Source organism: Lissotriton helveticus, chromosome 1_1 (genome assembly GCF_964261635.1).
Source record: "Lissotriton helveticus chromosome 1_1, aLisHel1.1, whole genome shotgun sequence".
In the NCBI taxonomy this organism is placed as follows: Eukaryota; Metazoa; Chordata; class Amphibia; order Caudata; family Salamandridae; genus Lissotriton; species Lissotriton helveticus.
The window spans coordinates 1,748,674,251-1,748,696,561 of record NC_136057.1 but is presented as its reverse complement, the minus strand read 5'-3'; the positions used below and the strand labels follow the sequence as shown (position 1 = coordinate 1,748,696,561).

At 42.4% G+C, this 22,311-nt stretch overlaps 1 protein-coding gene across 2 annotated transcripts in view; it reads left to right on the top strand.

The window, feature by feature from the left end:
• Nucleotides 1-22,311, top strand: part of PDE4A (phosphodiesterase 4A) — a 974,338-nt gene that overhangs the window by 714,037 nt on the left and 237,990 nt on the right. For both annotated transcript variants that reach the window (XM_078640009.1, XM_078640014.1), the window contains exon 5: nucleotides 3,783-3,832. In XM_078640009.1, the coding sequence (XP_078496135.1) occupies nucleotides 3,783-3,832 (50 nt within the window). The remainder of the gene's footprint in view (nucleotides 1-3,782; nucleotides 3,833-22,311) is intronic.

Sequence of the window (22,311 nt, the reverse complement as noted above, 5' to 3'; positions counted from 1 at the left end):
TACCAGCCGTCAGTGCATGCTTCCACCAGGCACACACCAGCAGCCGTCAGTGCACGCTTTCACCAGGCACACACACACCACCAGCCATCGGTGCATGCTTTCACCAGGCACACACCACCAGCCATCAGTGCATGCTTCCACCAGGCACACACACCACCAGCCGTCAGTGCATGCTTCCACCAGGCACACACACCACCAGCCATCAGTGCATGCTTTCACCGGGCACACACACCACCAGCCGTCAGTGCATGCTTTCACCAGGCACACACACCACCAGCCATCAGTGCACGCTTTCACCAAGCACACACACCACCAGCCGTCAGTGCAGCAGGCAGGCTCTTCTCATAGTTTCCTGGTAAATATGTGTTCGATGCCTGTGAAGGAGTGGGTCGAGTTTCCTTAAACCATGCTGAGTATGCAGGTGCAGTGCATGAACTCCTGTGTGAGTGAGTCATGCTGCCTGGGGCTCACTCACTACACACTTGTAAATTGCGCCTGCGCCAGGCTTTTTCAAAATTTGCAAAGTTCGACGCATGCGCACAGCTAGGCAGCTCCCACACCCCCGGGAATGACTGCTTCCTACAACCAGAATGGAAACAACATTCAGAGCAAAGAAAACAAGTTCATTTGATGCAAAGAACTGTTAACAAAAACCATCTACAGCTATTGCAGATCTGGCAACTTAAACAAAACAGCAACAAAAAACAAACAAGCATTGGCATAGCCAATAGGTCTCGCTTTTTGGACCCTACAAGTATTTAGTTATGCAGCAGAATATCCTTGGGCAACAGCACCAACTGTTGCATGGCTAAACACTTATAAGGTCCCAAATGCAAGACCTATTGACTATACCAATGCTTGTTTGTAAGGTCCTTCATCTCATCAATAAAGCAGTTTAATTTTTCAAGTATCGAGGTACAATGGCACGTAATGAATTTTACATCTGAGTCTGCCTGTACTCTGGAAATTCGTTTTTTTAAGGATTCTAGTTTAGTGTAGATACTTGAGATAAAAACAGCTCTACTCTTTCTGTTTGTGTCCTGACTTGAACCATGCAAGGGATTTCAATGCTGTGAGCAAAATGGAACGGGGACATAATTTGGCTCCACCCCTCAGTGGCACCCAATGCTGCTGCCGTGGCTTCTTTAGAATTTACAAGATAGCTGCTGAAATCTGCCCCTTGTATGTCTCCCAGGAGGGCAGGAATGCAGAGGCTGATTTTGTTTATTCATGAGTTTTATTTAATTATTGTGTAACACCCAGACTTTTAAATAAGAACTTTGAACACAGATCCTAAGTAAAGTCGTCCTCTTCCCCAGGCCTTGGGATCCAAGGCTAAATGGTCATCGGGGAGATGTGGGGAGGAATTTGCACGGTGATTACTCAGTTTGGATATGTGTTTACTTACATTGGCCTGAAAAGGATCTAGGGTTGCGCCCAAGCTGAAAGATTGTGGCTTGGAGTTTCACCTGCTACCACATAATTATCTTCAAAACCCCCTTGTAAGGATTGCACTGATGACACGTCTCTGAAACAACCCCCCATCCCTCACTCCTGGATCTCCTTCTGGAGGTAGAAGGCTCGATGGATCACAGGGACAGGCGGGGGATCTGCAAGAACAGCTGTGATGATGTCATGGGTTGTGCTAGAGTGAAGGTGGCCTGCTAATAGTGGTGTTTGCACTCAGATGCTACATGGTGGTCCTGCGATGAGTAGGCAAGCAGGTGTAGGTACCCAGGGGTTATCACCTGTCTTCAGTTGGTAAGGCCACAATCTACCTTGACGTACCGTGAAAACAAGGTCACCCGCGTTATAAGCCAGGGACTGTTTATTTTAAGAGTGAAAGTATTTGATGTCCCAACTAAAGTTGGGTGTGGCCTCTTCCTGTCTTGGACACCCAGGCTACATGTTCAGCTTTTATCATAGCATCTGTAGTGGGCACCTTGCAATTGAGCCCACGGTATAGCTGTGCAGATGGTGGGGTGCTCCACAAAGAATACCTTTCTTATCCCTCTCACCACTCCCTCACGCTCTTTCTCCTCTCACCCCCTTACTACCACACTCAGCGGCTGTGCCTATTAACTGATATCCTACCACTCCCCAACACCCTCTGCAACACTCCCCAAAAGTCAACACTCGGTGAGCTCCCACCCTTTGGGATCCTCCGTCTCTTCCTCGTCAAATACTTAAAAAACATATCTGTCGTTCTGCCACCCTTCCCCACCACTCCCCCACCACTCCCCCGTCCAAGGTCTTAGCTTCAGGGGGTGTGTTTGGGGTGTTACACCCACCTTAGTAAATGTGTTTTGTGATAAATAGTTGGGTCAGGTGCTTTCAGACTGGAATGGTGAAGTGTCTGTCGGATTTCACCAAGAACTTTAACACACACAGACAAAAGCGCATGCACAAACTTTCGCACGTCAAAAATGTTGGTTATTTCACAAAATAATGTGTTTTCTCTCACTTAGTACCCATGTCAATCACATTTGTCTCCCTTTTCACTGCCCCATAAGCCCCTGTGCTGCACCCTGCTCGTCATATATGTATTTTACCATTATGTGCCAGCATGACTGTTGGGCAATCTGAAGCTCACACATCCCCCTCACTCTTACTGACCAAGCTGCAGAGAGGCTGCACCATTGCGCCTGCACCCCATCAAACACTGATTGAATTCTTCTGTCACCAGGGGTGTGATTGACAGTCGAACCCGTGGTTTGTGGTGCAAGTGCACCACCCTCATTCTCTGCCTCCCTCGGGCCTGCAACTCGAGGGTGGAACATCCTCTTCCATCCCAAGCCAGAGCAGGATGGGAGTGCGACCATCCCCTTTTTGCTGCTGCCACGTGATAGCAGGGAATAACTTGATTTCACACCTGGCAAAGCAACATAGCAGCTTCTACAGTGCTTAATTTTGGCACATAGTCTGTTTCTGGGCATTCTAGTCGACAAATGAAGGGCATTTGGTTTGAGGGAGACAAAGTGGTTTTCCAGGATCACACAGCGTTGTAAAGTAGGGAGAAGAAAGATTAGCAGCCTTGGCTCCAAAGAACAGAAGTGTCTAATGGTGAAATGTATGTTTGCTAACATAACATGTGTAGTTGTAAAGCGCACGTTCACCCAAGGGCTTCTTGGCGCTGAATAACAGATATGCGAGTGCATCAGTGAGCCTATAGAATATTCCTTAAATATATTGTGCTCTGGCGAATTGTTTTTTTCAGAGAAGTGATTGTAATGATTGTGTACGCATTCAGTGCTATCAAAAGAGGTCGTCTCCTTGTTCCACAGTAGACAACTTACATGAGGCATGACATATAAAGCAAAGCACATTTGCGATTTATAAAGTTATTCTGCTAATCTTAAACCCCGGATTTAAAGGGACGGGGGTTTAAGGTGCAAATGCACTTTGTCTTTTTGCTTCCTACGAGGGGAATATTGCTTCACACGAAGAAAAGCCTTTCTCAACACCTGCTGAAAATATAGGGGTATTGTTGTTGTTTTCCACAACCAATTCGAAATTTACTCCAGTTTTTGTTGTGGCTAAAGTTGAGTGCGCAAATTGGGTACAAGAAAACAATCCAAAAGTTACCAACTCAGCTTCCTTCGTCATTTGTGGTCAATGTTGCATTTTGTCAAATTTTCATAAACTGTTCTGCCATCCAGAAATGTGTCATGCAGTTCCCACCAAGTGTCTCTCTCTGCACACCCATGCCACACCATGCTTCCAAGCCTTAGGTCTGCTTTCTACTTTTAAAGATTAAAGCCTGTTCCTTTGTTTGTCCACAGGAGGTCGCCGGTCGTCACCCAGCAGACTGTCTGCAAGGCCACCCTCTCAGGTACGGCTCTATCTAAGATCTGGCGCCTCGCACTGCATGATGGGAAGCTGTGACGGCAGAGGAGCAGCTAGTCTAGGCCAGAATGTGTCATTGTTGCTGGCATTGCACTGCAGCCACTCAGAGTCGTATCTATCAATAGTGCAGGAGTCTTGCTCTCCAATTATGGCTGATTTTACTATCTGCTCAAAAAACGCGGGCATTTCTCAGTGCTTGCAGATGGCCATGGCACTCTTATTACGCCAATGCATGTGCACATTGCTATAATATCAAGAACAAACTACTCCCACATATCCAATTGTCCATTAAAGAAATGGGAGATATCCTGACAGGGTGGTATCCCTATAAAGTGGGTTGGGTTAGGAAAGGGTCAGTCACATGTCAGCAAATGCAAGGGAACCAACACGTCAGGCACCCTCCTGTAATCTAGTCACCCACACCCCCTTTGTTCCCACTTCGTCTGTTTTGATGTACAGAAAATTTCCTTTTTCACATACGCTATAACCAGGGCCTATTTTAACGTGCCCACTGGCATCTTTATGCAATGAGATTTTATTTCACCACATAACTCCCAGTTCAGAAATGTACTTTTTAATGGTCAGTCATTAGGACTGTATATGGCATCAACCTAATTAGAGAGTAATTGAATACATGAGGTTCTGGTTGTACCACTAACCAATTTAGTGTTTGTGGAATCTATATGTCAATGCATTTACTTTGGAAGCTGCGACGAGACAGAAAGGTTTGAACATCCCATGGGTGAGGAAGGTATTCTAGTGGCAAAAGCAGCGGTGTAGCTTCAGACGAGTGTTTGGGGTGTTACACCTCTCCACCCAAATAAATGTATTCTATAGTAAATAGTTGGATAAGGGGGCTTTAAGTCAGGTATTGTGAGATGTTTGTTGGATTTTCCTTGGGATTTTTACATACACACACATACACAAATAGACGCACACACTCGTCTCTGTTTTAAAGGTCTTAAAAATGGTTTATTTGACAAAGTATTGAGTTTTAGGTACCGCTAACAATCCTCACTCCTCTCCCTTTCTACTCCTCCATAAGCCTCCCTCATGCCCTGCTTCTCATATAATTTATTTTAACTAGCGTGATTCTTGGGAATCTGAAGCTATCCCCAGTCACACAATGTTACTGGCCAAGGTCTGCCCTTTGCAAAGGTAAATAAGGTCCTACCGGTTGTTCTAAGATGGCCATTATGCCTACCTCTTTAGAGACAATACGCTCCGTCAGACTCATTTCATCACTTAAGACTCTTTACCAACATATTTGAAATATTTCTATTAACTAATAGTCACCTAAGGGTGTTGATCTGCTTTGAACTCATTGTTCCTCTCTAGTCACTCAAGATTTTCCTCATCCTCCCAAAAAGTGACCAACTCCAATTATTTCAGGGCATTTTCCTTCTAAAACCATTTTATCTCACCCTTGTTGGAGACTGAAATGTAATGGTGTGTGACATTTCAAACATTTTCCGCCGCTAACTTTGCATTAAAAAAACAAACCATTCCCATTCTTGATTACAGTTGAGAAATATACATTTTGGGACAAAAACCTGCAATGGCAGATAGATTTTGCAGAAGAAATTGCTCAGAAAAGACTTTCAGTGTGATTACTTAATTAAAATAATTATGGGGGGTTTAATGACAAAAATATTTTTGAAAGAATTTAAACCTTATACAACATTTTGTGAAGTTTGCAAAACTTTGAAAAGTTTGCAAAGTTCAGAGGTCCCAGGCCTACAGGTAAACATTCTACCCATAAGCTTGACTATTGTATCAAAAAATTTAAATTAATTAAGCAAAAAGATTGCTCAGAGCTGAGGCCATGAATCATGATAAAATAGCACACAAAGATAGAGAAATACGTTGTGCAATTTAGTAAAGAAGACATTTCTTTATATGTGGATACTTTAATATATATTCCAGCTCCGTGGGGTTGTCCAAGTAGTAGGTTGCACTCCAGTCTGCGTGTGCCTTCCCCAAAGCGTTTGTTAGTATGGGCAGTTGCGTGTTTGAAATAATAATGGCAGCTGATAGGCCCGACGCGTTTCAGAAATTTATTTTCCTCTTCAGGGGCCAACAGTAAAGTGCATGACGGCTACCTTCTCCCTTTATAAAGACACGCATTGTGTTTATGGGAGATGTAGTCCGTGTGTCCTGGATGGATGCACTTTCAAATGACTGCTCCGTTCCAAAGGCTCTAACATGAGCCTCAAACGACACTCCTGTCCTTATCCATCGCACTCTAATATATATATATATGAAACTGTTGGGCTCCTGCACATCATTACAACCCTTCATTGAGGAGGAACGCTACACATATTTTCAAATTCTTCTCAGCATGCCTTTCTCTTCCGCTTAACATGCCTTCCCTCCCACACCACCACTGACCAAACCATTAAACCTGTGCTTAAAGATGTATCTTATGCATTCTTTGAATCAATTAATTAAAATTTTTGTAGTTCCGTTTTTTGCCTTTTGAAAGACCTGGAGTTAGGCATTTGCAGGAGTTTCTAGGCTAGTACAAATTCATGGTTCCCCTGCAAGTAGTGTTCCATGTGAAAACACAGATTGGAAGAGCACAGACTAGCTCATTACTAATTGTTAGACCTAACATCCTTGGTGTGGTATTCCCTCAACCTTTTTACCTTCACCCATCTTGTTTTGCTGAATTTGTTTTTACTGTCTTTACGACACTGCACATTTTACCACTGCTAAACAGTGCTAAAGTGCTTGTGCTCTCTCTTTCAAACACAGTAAAATTCTACTTCACTTAATTGGCACGTTTAATTTCCTTATAAGACCCTTTTAAATGGTACTACATGTGTCCAGGACCTGCAAATTAAATGCTACCAGTGGGTCTGCAACACTCATTGTGCCACCCACTATAGTGACACTTTAAAAACATGTCTAAGATCTGCCACTGCAGCCTGTCGTGCTGTATTAAACTGCCAGTTCGACCTGGTAAAATACACATTTTGCCAGGCATAATCCTTCCTTTTAATACTTATAAGTCATCATTAAGGTAGGCTCAAAAGGCTCATAAGGCAGGGTGCATTGTATTTAAAAAGTGGGACATGTGTAATTAGGTTTTTCATGCCCTAACAGTGAAAAACATCTAAAGTCGTATTTCATTGTCGCAAGGCCTATCTCTTCCATTGACTAACACTGGGTTACCTTACAAGGTTTAATAGGTGATAACTTTGGTTTGGGAGAAGATAGAGATATGCTATTTACATTCAAATGAATTGATATAATGTTGATGTATTTGATTGTATGATTGCACTTTTGGTCTTTTATCATATAATCAAGTTTGCCTATGATGATTTGTCTAAGGAATACTATGTATATGATGGTATGATTGCACTTGTAGCCCTCTTTCTAACTTAATTGACATAATAAATGTTAATAATGAGCCTTCTTCCACTTTAATGTCATTATTTTAGTTCAGATGAATTTTTCTTGTTAACTCAAGTTGCCTATATGTTTTGCTACAATTTTAATTAATCTTTGTAATGAAGTTCATTCATTCATTTATTCATAAGAATTGTAATTTTAAATCCTCTTTAAAGATCATGTCAGATTTTAGGTCACGATTTTGAAAATGCCTCTTTTAAAAAGTTACAATGATAATGGAACCTCGTCAGGTCCCACCTTTTAAAAAGTTGGCATTTTCTTGTCCCAACCATCAGTGCCCTCTGTTAGTGACCTACACCTATGCCCCCTTTGTGTCCAGACAGTGACACAAAGGGGGCATAGGTGTAGACAGGATGGGCCAACTGACAGGATGGCTGTGGAGGGGCTATACTCTTTCAATACTCACACTCAAAGGGTGTCGCTTCCTGCACACACAAACATGCCATTTTATTTGTTTGTGTTTGCTTGCTACGCTTGCAGCAGGTGGAGCAATGCTCCTCTGTCTTTTAGGAGCCGCCGCTTCTTGTGACTTTCCACCAGTCTAGCGGGACTAGATGACTGTGAATGGCGCTTTGTGTTTTAGTTGCTATTTTTCCCTAACACTTTCAAATTGAATATCTCCGGTTTACCTGATTGGATTTTTGTTGTTTTTATTCCATCTTATTTATTAAAATCCAATCTGTTTTTTATAAATTTGTTTGGGATTTTTCGTGCGTTTTCACTTTTTATATTTTTGTGTAGCGCATAAATACTTTACATGTTGCCTCTAAGTTAAGCTTGACTGTTTTTGTGTTTAGCTACCAGAGGTTTAGACGTAGGCTAATTTAGTGACTTTTGTGGTTCATCCTGAAAAAGATTGTGGTTGATTGCTGATTGGGGCTCCTGTCCCTCTCAACCAGCAATCCAATTTCTTAAACTGATTATTCTTTAATGTTGCCGAGCTAGCATTAGATTTGTTTTAAATGCCTAAACACTACCAAACTCTCTTCCCATCTGGAGTATGACCAGATTAATTTATTCCCCTACTCCGTTCCTGGCATATTTTTTTAACAAGTGCTTGGTAGGCAGCTGAGGTGTGGATTTAACTTTTTGAATGATGATACTTACTAATTAGCTATTTTGGCAGTAGATGTTTTTCGGGCTGTGTTTTTGCCTGTGTTTTTTCATTTTATGTTTTCACATACTACCAAGCGAAGGTGTCCAACTGTTGGGTGGAGCCGTAACAACCCCATAGCAAGGGTAGGAGCCTTGGACAGAACTGACAATGGAGGGTGATTTCCATTGTTTTTTTGGAACTGTTGGCAAAGTCAACACATGAAGATGCCAACATTGGCAGAGGTTTCAAATACACTTTCATCTCATCAACTGCCCTCCTACAAATTGGAAACCATGTAGCTCTGCCTGGGTTGTTGCAATGTCAATGTTTGTGACATGGGGGAAGTTTGGAGAGTGGGATGTTCCTAGAAGGTTCAGTACTTTCTAAAGATTTCTTTAATCCTTAGTAGCTACATTCTTGGGTATCCTCAGATCTTTAGATGCATACTTTCATTTCTATGTTGAAGATCCGCTGTTCACTAAGGACGGTCTAAAGATCATGGTGTAAATCTTCAGGGCCCTTGTTGTTACCCTGTATATATGTCTGCTTTTTAAGTAGCGTTTAATCCTCATCAACGTTTTTTGTAGAGACTGCAACTGATGCATAAGAAATGTTAATTTGACGGATGTTGTGCTGAATCGGAAATATGATCTGGAGGTGGCCCACATAGAGGATATGTTTTTGATCCCCAAGGCTTCTGGCAGGACTCTGGTGCTTTTGGAGAGCCAGGTCTGGAATTTCTCCAAAGACTGACCACTCAGGCCTGTTGAATGTGGTCATCCTCATTTGAACGTGCCGTCAATGCTCACCCTTTGACTGCAGACCAGACATGTACCTCCATAGGTGAGTGTAGGATGGCTTTCGATCTCCCCTCCATGGCCAGATTCACATTACTCCACGCCCTCACGTATAGGAGCATGCTTGGATGCAAAGACAAGGAATGCAAGCTGGCTCGGCATGTTGTACTGACTTTCAGCCTCCTTCAGCTTATTCCCAGTCTAGCCACAAATTGTTCATGTTGGAATTTTCAGCAAATGCATGCTGATGCTCATATTGTGTATGGCTTCTAATCCACTGCTGAAAATTATTCAAAAAAACTCATAATTTTGGTTTGTAGCCAAAGGGGTTCGGTCATCCATCTTTTCCCTCCGGCGTCTTGTATGCCGAACACTCAATTTTCCATCTGAGACCGAATAAACAATTGATTCTGTATGTATGTCAACTAGTAAAATGTGATGACTGCTATGTGTTCTGTAAGAACACAGTTATTGCAGAAGAGATGTTGGATGCTTTCAAAAGCAGTCACTAGATTGATTTCTATAGGAGTACAAGAAACCTACATCGGAAGACCTTGGTGGTGTCCTGTAACAGAATGTTCCCAATTTGAAACCCTGTTTTTATTGTATAAAATCTTTTCTGCAGTGGTCCAACGCCTCTCAAGAAAGGCGTCTCCACCTGGGACAATTCGTTCTTTGAATTTGTTCTCATGAACGAGATACTCCTTGCTAAGACCTCTTAAAACCTATATCATTTTTCAGACTGGGCTTGTGCTTCTGGGACTGTGGTGTTAGCACATGCCGGAGTTATCCGGGGACACTATTAGCTCATAAAGTCCTCAGAATTCTAAGACAAAATCCTCAGTGAAGAACATGTTCACTGCAGGTTGTATTCCCCAAACTATGGTTATGTACATGTTTGTAGTTGCCAGCTAAGCTGCGTACTGCTGCTTTATTAAAGATCACCCACCTTCCATCCAGTAAACAAACACCATTGCTGGTAGGAGTGCAATATTGGAACCCTACTTAACCTCCCCCACTCTACTCACACGCACACCATCCTACACCCTAGCCATAATGGGTGGAATATGCAGGATCACGTATTCTGTCCATGCAATAAGAACGGTTAAATGTACACTTCTACATTTGGCGTATGAGTAGAGTTGTGCTGGACTGTGGCAGGTTTAGTGGATTTAGGCTGATTTTAGCTTGTTTGGGTTGAATAGGGGGTTCTTTGGAATTGCTGTGTTGTGTAGAACTGGGTTGAGCCCAATTGAGTTTACTTTGAATGTAGGTGGAACATGTGCTTTTTATTTGGTTTAATACGGATTGGGTTGGGTTCGCTTGAATTTCTATAAATTGTGTTGTGCTACATTCAGTTACCTTGAATTGAGTTGGGTTTCTTTGCCTTGTGAAGAGATTACCCGGTAAGTTAAATTGAGTTAGGGCATTCTGTATTGTTTTGAGCTAAATTGTGTTGCTTTGGATAGTAGTAGGTTGAGAAACAAATATGTCTGTTCTTTTCCATTGGTTAATGTGGGTTTAGTGGTCGGTTTACTCAATGTTTCTTTTAGTTGAATTGGATTCCATTGAGTTCCTTACAGGTGGCTAGGGTTGAGGTGATTTCCAGTGGATTGGGTAGTTTACGTTGAATGAGTAGAGTTGCAGTGTGGTGAGTTTGTTTTTGTTTTGGTTGCTGAGGGTTTTAGTTGAGTTGCTATAGTTTGGATGCTTTGTTTGGGTTAGTGCAGTTTACTTAAGTCAAATGGGTTTCAGAGCGCCACATGTCAGCAGATAAAGTGCCATTGGAATCACGTCACATTGTGACTAAATATCTATCAAAGGCCTTGACTTAAGTAAGAGTATATTTCGAACCTTTTAGACGTAGATTTTTTTATTTTCTCTTTGTTACCTGATCCTGTTGTGTGTTTCTTCGTGGGAGCCTTTTTTTAAAAAAAAACGCCTAGCTGTTGCACAGTTTTGTGAATTTTGTAACTATATATTTATATATATAAATATTTTATGTATTTACCTCATGTGTTACAGTGAATTTTAATGTTATGATTGTTCTTTTATGATTAGTTTTTAATAATCGAATAAAGATGATGAAGTCTGAGAGTAAAGCATCAGCAGTCATTAGCTTAGAATCACTTACAGAAAAGAATCCCAAGAGCAGTACTGATCGTTAGTGACATTGTCAAAGTGAAGTTGTGGCATTTCATCGAGAGGTCAGTGAAATTTCAACATCACCCAGTCAGCTTACAAACTTTGCACCTCCCAAGGGTTTGTAAATGTTGTAAAACTTTGTCGGTGGGTGAGAATTCTTGAAAAAGAATATTGTTTGATGAAAGGTTTCCTAGCAAGAATGTTTTTTGTGATTAAATTCTCCCACTAGAAGACAGTGCGTTTGACCGAGATTTTTTCACTCAGAACTAACTTTTATAATATTTGGTTCTTACAATTGTATTGCTAGAAATTTTTCAGTGCTTACAAATTTTTGAAAAAGCATAACAAACTTTGCGGATGAAAATCTTTGCATGCCCTGTTCCCCCATTTCTATAGTTTAATGTCTTGTATAGGTGGCTTGGCCCACCCACCCTGTCTAGATGCTTTAGTCAAAGAAGAGAGCAGTCTTACTATCCATACACCCACCACCTAAATCACAGTATGCCCTGTGATGTGTTTTGCCTCAGTGATACATCAGTGTGCTTTGGGTAGTTGGCTGTCTGGACTGAGAGGATGATATATCTTTTTTTTATTCTTTCCAAATGTGAGGAGAACATGAGATTTAGACTAAGTAGAGCATGAACCCCTAGATGTCCCTTAGTTTTGGTATTATTATCAAGATATTGTAGAGGCTGGGAATATGAAAGGCATGCTATTTGTACACATTTGCTGACTTCTCTCATCTCAGTTGAAACCCAGGAGCTTGATTTTGAGTTTAGCTGAGTGATTTAGCATTGCTTCACTAAGGGTCTAATTACGAGTTCTAAACTGTGGTGGAGGTGGGTTGGCGGTCGCGGACCACCGCACCAGTGGTCCGACCACCGCATTACGAGTGCGGCGGACGGACTGTGAGGGTGTGGTAAACAATTGGTGCTATTACTGGCCTGCTGAGTGTGGTGTAGCATCTGTATGGAGGTATTGTTTCGCAAAGCTAGTCTATGGGCTTGTTCATGAGGGGGTAGGTCGTGATAGGTGTCTTCCTGAGTGCTGTTGGGTGTATGAGAGGTGTGTTGTGTTGGAGGAAAAACAGTGTGGAGAATCCAACCAAGACACGTCATAACTGCCATGAGGAAAAATAATACTGTCAAACATATAATAGGACCATTATGTCTTTTTCTAGAGTTCATTTTTTCTTTCTCCCACATAGTCAAGGTGTTAAAATCCATTCCTATGCTCCAACCGCTTCACCACTGGACCGACGCCCAATGGACTTAATTAGCCAGAGTCCGAATGGCAGACCTTAACTTTGATTTGTAATCCTGTTGTGGGGTTAGTTCCAAAGGCAATAAAGATTGTTCAGTCACAATGTCAGTGGGATTGGCAGGGCCATCGGCAACAGTGTCTTTTTGTCCAAAATGTTTCCGGCAGTGGCTTGCGTGGAGCCAGCCCTTCCTTCCCTCGACCTTCACTGCTGTCCGTGTTGTTAGTAGTACGAGTCTTGGCTTCTTCCACCTGGGCTGGAGGGGGCTGGTCCGGCCGAAGTTCCTGGCGTGTTCTTCCGGGTTGGTTTTGTCAGGGAAGGTGGCAGCAACCTGAGAACGACAAGATTGGAGTGCAGACATCAAGGAAGCCAGGTAGTCAGTCAGCATAGTACTGTCAACATCAGTTATTCTTTTAGGCCTTGGCGTACCCCACATATTTGGTGGTCTGCCAAAGACCACTTCATATGGAGATAAGCCAGTTCTGGAATGGGCTACCATACGCATGTAAAAGAGGGCAACCGGTAAGGCTACCATCCAGTCCACGCCTTTGTCAGTGCATATCTTGGCCAATTTTGTCTTCAAAGTTTGGTTGTGTCTTTCTACTAGACCTGCTGCCTGAGGATGTCTTACACAGTGAAACTTCCAAGTGTACCCTAACAGAAGAGACACTTGCTTCATGAGTTCAGAGGAAAAAGGTTGGCCGTTATCTGAGTAGATGACACGGGGCAACCCATACCTCGGGAAAAACTCTCTAACTAATTGTTTAGCAGTTGTCGTTGCAGTGTAATCTGGGACGGGATAGGCTTCTGTCCATCTGGTCAGAGCACACACTACAACTAGTACATACTTGTGACCTCTACATCTCTCCATCTGGATATAGTCCATCTGGAGAACTTCAAATGGATGGTCAGGGGATTTGAATCCTCCCTGTTCCACCTTTGTGCCTTTTCCTGGGTTGAACTGATTACAAATCATGCACGTTTTAACTTTTTGTTTGGCTGCAGTTCTCAAATGTTTGTTGTGCCATATATTCTGTATGCTGTCTAACATTGCTTTTTCTCCCAGATGCGCTGGTCCATGTATGGTGTTTACCATAACCTGTACCATGGCATCCGGTAGAAACCATACTGCTCTTTCAGGTGTCATCCAGCCTTGATCTGTAAGGACCCCTCCTTTTTCCTTCCATTCTAGCAGTTCCTGTGGTGTGGCGTGACTTTGGACATCCTGGATGTCAGAAAAGGGGTCTCGTATTGTATATTGGCGGTGTGGTATACTTAATTCTGTGTTTGCTGCTAACTTGGCTGCACTGTCTGCAGAATCATTTCCTTTTGATATTTCATCTGTTCCTTTTGTGTGCGCTTTACATTTTAGCACTGCGATTTTCTCTGGTAACTGACTGGCCTCTAAGAGGGCAGTGATGAGTGTAGCATGCTGTATTCTGGACCCATGTTATGTGAGAAATCCTCTCTCTCTCCACAATGTACCGAAGTTGTGTACAACTCCAAAGGCATATTGTGAATCAGTGTAGATGTTAACTGACTTTCCTTTTGCTAAGTGACATGCTCGTGTTAGGGCTATGAGTTCTGCTGCCTGTGCCGACAGTATCTCTATCTTGTGTGCTTCTAAAGTGTCTGTACCATTTGTGACGGCATAGGCTGCTGCTAATTCTCCTGTGGGGAGTCTCATACATGAACCATCAACAAAGAGTGTCATTTCTGCCTTAGCAAGGGGAGTATCTTGTAAATCTCGTCTTGGTTTGGTCACTTAATCAATTATGTCAATACAATCGTGAATTTCTTCAGTAGGGGAGGTCAGTGGCAACAGTGTTGCTGGGTTTAAAATGTTGCAGCGTCTAATCTCAATGTGTGGCTGAAAAAGTGTCATCTCATATCCGGTGAGTCTGGCTATTGTCAGATGCTGTGTTTGTGTTCTGTTTAACAGAAGTTCTACAGCGTGTGGGACCTGAACTATCAGATGATGTCCCAATACAATAGAATTGCTTTGTCTAATAGCTTGTGCAGTAGCTGCTACTGATTTTAGACATGCAGGCAATGCCTGTGCTACTGGATCTAATGTGCTTGAAAAATAACCACATGGTTTATGTTTGTCTGCTTGAAGTTGGGTCAGAACTGATAGTGCTATACCTGAGTTTTCTGTTACAAATAATGTAAAATCTTTGGTGTAATTAGGTGTTGCCAGCACTGGGGCTTGACACATAGCTTTTTTAAGAGACTGAAAGGCTTGCGTGTGTTCATCTGTCCAGGGTAATTGTGGAGTAGCGCCAGCTTCAAGTGTTGTCACCGGCACTAGTGGTTTAGAAATGAGTGCAAATTGTGGGATCCACTGTCTACAATATGAGGTGAGACCAACAAAGGCTCGAACTTGTTTCTGTGTTGTTGGTTGTGGTATTTGTAGTATGAGCTGGATGCGTTCCTGTGTAAGCTGCCTACCTTCCTTTGACAGCAAGTGCCCTAAGTATGCCACTTGCTGTAAACAAAATTGGAGCTTACCAGGGGAAACTTTATGGCCATTTGCAGCTAGGAATTCTAGTACTAGTAGTGATGCTTCAGCACATGCTGCGTCAGATCTGGCCGTAATGAGGATATCATCAACATATTGTAGTATGGCTGTATCCGTGGGCATTTGAACAGTATCTAGTTGTCTTTTAATGCTTGGCTATATACGCTTGGACTCTCTGTGAAACCTTGAGGAGCTCTTGTGAATTGGAAACTTCGTCCTTGTAAGGAGAAGCCAAAAAGGTATTGACTGTCTGGGTGAATAGGTATGCTAAAGAATGCGTTTTTCAAGTCAATGACTGAAAAATGCGTTGCTTCCGCATCTATGGCTGTGAGTAGGGTGGAGATGTCTGGAACCACAGGGTGTTGTGGAACGACACATTTATTTAGCTCTCTCAAATCCACCACTAGTCTGTAGACAGGGGGTGTTCCTGGTTCCACTTTTTTATGGACTGGTAAAACAGGGGAATTACAAATGTTAGTTTCCTTAATCACACCTGACTGTATTAGGTCCTGAATAATTAACATTAATGCTTGTTCAGCCTGAGGTGGAATTTTGTATTGCCTTATGCGTGGTAGTTGGGTTCCCTCTTTCAGTGTAACCTTGTGAGGTGTTATTTCCATACATACTACTGTGGTGGAATCAGTGGCCCACAGGGTGTGTGGCAAATCTTTCAAACGCTCATCTAATTCTCTACTTGTGTAGTGGCCCTTGAAATCTCGCAGAAATAGTCTGACATCTGTAGGTGAGCAAACAATGACAGCTCCTAATTCTTTCAATGTTTTTATACCAAGCAAGTTTTCTGGACATGATTTTGTCAATATAAGATCTGTAGTTGTCGTGAGGGGACCAACCTGCAAGGGCAGTGGTTTTGACGTGGCGTTTGTCACAGGTTGTCCCGAGAAACCCAGAGAAATACTTTTTGAACCCGAGAGAGGAGCCTCTGTGACCTCTTGATGGCTTATTGTTGTTTTACTGGCCCCAGTGTCTAGTAGAAACTTCCTATCCTCCCCAAGAAGTCGGACCTCTATAAATGGACCTGTCTGATCTACTGGAATGGGGATTAGGGGCAGTTTGTCATCTTCTCTCTCTGGGCAACATCATGAGAAATCTGGGTAATATTCAGTGTAGGCGCTGTCTATAATATTCATTTGGGCCATTTGTGTTGTCAGTGGAACTGAAGGTGTTGAACTGTCTAGGGAACCATTCTGTTTTGGCTGATATGGGCGTGGCTGGGTCTTACCAGTAGCCAAATTGTGCTTTAAGACAGGGCAATCTTTAACGAAATGTCCCATCTTTTTGCAATAATTACAAGTGCTTTTTATATTTGTCTGGCTACTTGGTGTCTTTTGACGCTGGGGTGCAGTTTGGGCTACTAAAGCTTTCATCTTTGTATCTTTCATGCGTTTCTTATCATTTTCTTCTTCATCCCTAATGCGATTCTGGTGATATTGTAGCATTTGTAACACCTGTGGAGGTGTATGTGCTTGCCAGGTACTTTCTACTTTTAGTACTCTGTCCTTAATGGCTGGCAAGGCGTTATCTACTAATTTGGAAACAAACAGATGCGGGTAAGCTTCACTTGTCGGCGTAAGGCCGCTATTTACCGCAAAACATTTTTCAAGTCTGGTGTAATAATCTCCTATGTCTTCACCATGTTTCTGTTTGCAGGAGGAAATGGCATCCCAGTCCTCCTTTTTCACTGTTAGTAACTGTGGTAGCACCTTTAAAATAGTGCCAGGAAGTGCTTTTAGTCTGTCTCCTATACCTTGACCTGCTACTCTAGTATTTTCATCATTCTGAAGTTCAGTCCATCTAATGTGTTCACCTGCTACTTCCCAATCTTTTTCTCTTAGTTTGTCATATATACCTGATGGCAACAATAATTTCAGAATTGCTGTGATATCAGAAAGAGTATATGTTCCCATCATTAATACATCTCCTAATTCCTTAAAGAAACCAGCAGGATCCTTTGAGTGGGAGGGAACCATCTCTTTCATCCTTAGTAACTCAAGTTTTGTCAAGGGAACATAAATGAAGACGCGTTGTAGCGCTCCATTTGTGTCAGCTCTGGGGTGGACCTCTCTCATGGGGAACTGGCGTGTTTGAGGAAGTCTATTAATTGGTCCACAAGTATTATTGAAAGATTTATATTCAGTCTTTTTCTGGTATTTCTGTCTAAAATCTATAAATGTGTTGAGAAAAACTGAACTATTGTGGAGGAACATGTTATCAGCGCAGTCAGACAGAAAATCTTCAAGTCTTGGATCATGTTTGAAATGAGTGTCATTGAGTGTGATGAGATGTTGTACCATGTAGAGACTTGCTAATCTTTGATGTGAGCGTGGTAATGCTAGAAAAAGTTGGGCTATGAGATCATTGTCATATATCTTATATTGAGAGACCCATAGGGTCGCAGTTCTGGCTATTTCCTCCTCCTCCGGTGTAAGCGGAGGTTCCTGGTCTAACCAGTAGTCTAATGCATTGGATGTATTTTCAAATAACTCATCTGGAGATGACCGTTCAGAGTGACCTTGGAGGAATGTAGGCGGGGGTGTTCGTGAATTAAGGGCGGAAGAACGAACGGGTAGGACTTTTTCAGTAGGTTCAGTAATTTTCTCCTCAAGTTTCTTATTCTCTTCATTTCTTTGCAAGTTTTGCAGAATACGGGTCACCTTACGGGTGAACCTGTCTAGTGCATCATTTATAAGTTCTAGACTAGTGTGGTCGGATGCGGAATCTAATAATTCAAAAAGTGAAACTGGTACATTTCTTTCCTCTGCTTGTATGTGTTTTATGAAACAGCAAAGGAGGAACCTATACATGTGCATTTTTACAGGGTGTGATCTTCTTGTAGTCATAGCGTTAATGGCTCGTGAGTTCTCTCCAGTACGAAGAAACTCAGAGGCCGCTTGAAGAAACGTGTCAATTGCTGGTAGATGTCTTATTTCTTCCCAGGAGTCATGAAGTATTTTACTTATTCGACCCGCCTCCCCTGTGTTGCTCGGAGTCGGGTCATAGGGGCAGTCGGGAATTGTTTTACCTGGGTCTGGACCTACGGCACCCCCTTCTGGAGTGAGAGGTGGTGCGTTATGTTGTAAAAGGGGTGGCGGAGGCAGAGGGTGTTGAATTACTGGAACCTCATATGGAGGTGGAGTATCTAAGAGGAAATTGGTGAAAGTATCCTCTGGTAGTGGGGCTGTAGGCTGTGCTGATGCAATGTTAATGTTTTCAGGTGCAGATGGCAATACAGGATAAAAACCAGTAGAAATGGCTGAATGTTCCCTTTTATTCCTTTCACTAACTACTTCTTTCCCTATTTCTTGTAACTGTTCTTTCTTGGCCTGCTCTGACATTCTCTTACCCTTTTCAACTTTATGCAATTCCTTCTGTTGCCTCCTATGGGCTTCTTTTCTCCATGACTCTACTGAGTCACTCTGTGACTGGCGGACTCTCTTTTTCTTCCATAACTGTTCCTCTAATTTTATAATACATTCCATGTCAAAAGTACCATTTTCAGGCCATCTATATCTGTGTTCTAGGTCTTTAGTATAATCCACCCATAAATCACAATAAATAAGTGCACCGACACCATGTTTTGCATACATGAAGTGTCCTGGAGTATCCCGAGGAGGAAGGGGAATTTCCTTCTCAAGAATACTCCTTTTGGTTGCCATCTTACGTATTTTCGAGAAAATAGGCATGATGGCAAGACTTTCAAAGATTTTAGAAGTGAGAAAAACACAAACAGAACAAATATCTTTACCGTACCCACGAAAGAGGTGAGTCCGTCTTTTATACTAGTTTAGTAGTCCTCACAAAATAAGTGAGAAACACACAAAAACATGTATCTTTACCGTGCCCACAAGGTAGTGAGTCCGTCTTTTATACTAGTTTTAGTAGTCCTCACCAAAGATAGGTGAGAAACCAACAAAACGCGTATCTTTACCGCCCCCACAAAAGCTGTGGGTTCGTCTTTATACTTTTCAGCAGTACTCACCGAAAAATAACTGGATGGCCTCTTGAAGATTTTGGAAAAACGCGGCGCGCAGTTTCAAGGTGGGATTTGTAGAACCTCGGACTCGTCTGCTTCGCAGGTTGGGCTTTGGTTCAGGACGTTCCGCTATTTCCTCACCGCCTCGTGTGGATGCTGGGCCGCAGTCGGTCCCCCTCTTCGCCTCGAGGGAGTTAGCGGGAATTCCCCGCGTTGTGCACTTTTGAAGTCCGTCAACGGTCAGGAGGGGACAGTACCGGGTCCAATATCGCCGGCGCGTGGGGGAAAGGGAATGTTCCTGTTCGGGCGCCAATTAATGTGGTAAATTAAATTTACTTATTACCTCATTTCTGAATTTCTATGCTTAATAAATCATAATTTCTTGTCAATGCAAAGCGAGGAGTCCGTGGTGCTCAAATGAAGGAGGAGGAGACCAATAACTCGAGTTAAGGGGAGCGCTTCCAGCGCCAAGCGGGCACAGGCGCAATCTCTCAAGTCTCTCTCTTGAAGTGGGTGTCTTTATTTTCAACAGCAGGACATTTATACAGTCTTGGTCATGAGGCAAAATAGAGGAACAAACAGGTCATGGCAGATAGAGGAACAAAATCAGCAAGAGGGGCAGATTGTGAAGAAATGGGGGCGTGTCTTAGGCTTCGTGAGGGGACTTGCGATGTGAAATAGTCTGACAGTTGGAAGGGGGAGGCTTCCTCATTTGGGGTTTGTGCTCGTGCTTCATGTCAAAAAGAGGAACTATCTTGTGTAAAACAGAGACCATCTGCTCTCTGGCTTGCAGTAACTATTTCTTAAAACAGGAACTATCTGCTGGTTCTGGGAAATGGCTGAAACACAGGAAGGGGTGGTCAATGAACTAAGATGCCAGGTGCAGGGTGTCTTACAGTTAAGAACAGGAACTATCTGCTGCTGGTTCCCAGAATTGGCAGAACCACAGAAATGTGTGTGTTCACAGTGTACAACCTTGTGCTTCCTCTATTAGTTGGTGTGGTTTCAGCAGGGCCTAACCTCGTGCTTCCTCTTTCAGTTGGGGGTGGTCACAGGGCAGTTGGTGTGACAGGCTGAGTTACCAACAATGGACAGGATGTGGCTGAGTCTCTAGCACAACTGGGGGAGGGCACACAGACAGGCTTCTTGGAATTTGCTCGACCACAAGGAGCAGGGGGTTGTGCAAGATTCAATGGGGATGTGAAGGACAGTTTTCAGACAAATTGCTGAGAGCATGTCACACACAAAATGGGTGTTTGTCTGAGAAAAATGGCTGTCAGGCAGAAACAGGGAAATGATGGGGCACAATTGTCAATTTTATTTCCACAAGGGGACCGCTGGGGATCTGCGATCCCCAGTGGTGGTGCAGGGGTCCTGAAGGCGCAATATGCTTGGTGGTGCCGCCGAATCACTGCCAAGCATATTACGAGTTTCCTCCCCACCTCACTTTTCACAGCGGTCGGTCCGCCGTGAAAAGTGAGGTGGGAGGAAACAAAAGGGGGACTTACAGAGCCCACTTGTGCCCCTGGGCCTGGGGGCACATGTTGTGCCCCCTGTGTGCATGCACCCCGTTCCTGCACGAAATGGACTTAACAGTCCATGTCATGCAGGAACGGCCTTTGACATTCCCATTGCAGTGCCTTTTTGAAGGGAAACATTGTTTACAAGGCACGCGTTACAACGCGTGTCATTACAACTAATGTTTTACAATGCGAAATCCATTACAACGCATGTCATTACATCGCATAATCCATTACAACACATTCCCCGGCAGAGTTAGAATAGTAATTGCGTTGTAATGGATTATGCATTGTAACGGCATGCATTGTAACAACATGCGTTGCAATGGATTTTGCGTTGTAAAAAATGTGTTGTAATGACACGCGTTGTAACGTGTCATATTCCTTTTTGAAAATGCACCACCGTGGGAACGCCAAAGGACCGCTCACCAGACTAAAAAAATACTTCCACTCTTGCACTGCCAAAGTCGTAATCAGGCTCTAAATCTTTTTGGGGATTCTTTTAGTTTTGGAGGATAGTTTTGTTAGGATTGTAGTAGTAATCATCATCTGGTATTTCAAAATCATTATTTTGTTGTCACTAAAACTATATTTGGACATTACATTTTAGGATTTGTGACCTACAAAATTGTGACTCTCTCTAGTCAAGGTCCTCTGGAATCAGTGGCCTTTCCACCTCCACCATAAACACAGTGGAGTTTTAGAGCCACTGTTTTTTCCCAAATTTTGAGATTTTCCTGGAGGCGTAGAAAATACAATCAACGTATCTTTCATATTGATTAAAATTCTTCAATTGTAACATCCAAGTTGGAATTCCTAAGAAAGAATGTCAACAAAATAATACATAAACATTTCTAAATTCACTGACAAGCATAAGAAAAAAGAATGTACCACAGCACATATAATACACAAGGACCTGGTACTATCCAGAAAAAAACATCTCCTCTTTGTTTACAAAACATTAGTTGGAGGTAAAGTTTGTGCTAGAAAGTTCATGATTTACATTCTTACTAAAGCTTGCAGAGTGTCTCTTTGTAAATTTGTCAAGTTGAACTTTTTCTGTGCATTGCATGATAATTTAATTTTCACTCTAATCTAGCAAGCCAAACTGGAAGATTGTAAACAGATTTTTTTTCTTTAAGTTACGTTTTGATACGTTTTTCCCTGCACAATGGCAATTGTATGCATATTTTTATCTGCAAAATTACCTGTGCCAGACCTTTTCTATACATATCAGCATTATGAAATGCAAGAATACTATTTTTACAAAGGTTATCTTGAGCAGAATCATTTGATTTGTGTTGATCGATATATGTAGGATGAATTGTCACAAGTAAAAGATTTTTGCTAATGTAGACAAAAATGAGTCCGCTTTTTAGCGAGATTTCCTAAATTGTCAAATTAAAAGTACTTGATTATTCCTTTTCAAAAAGGACATGAAATTAACAAAAACAATATTTAAAATAGAATTTTTCAAATATGATTGACTCCCACGTCACTTTGCCTGTATTAAGCTTTAAGCAAGCAGAGCTGTGTGGCCCAATGTGAAAACAACCATTGGCAATGCCAGTCGGTCTTCCTTACCTTTACATACAAACAAAACCATTTGGCACAGCCAGTGTTTGTTTATAATAGTCTATCAATATCGGTGGTTTATCTTCCACTTTTTTGCTGCTGTTTTTTCTACTTACAACTAGGTAGCACTGAAAGGAAGCAA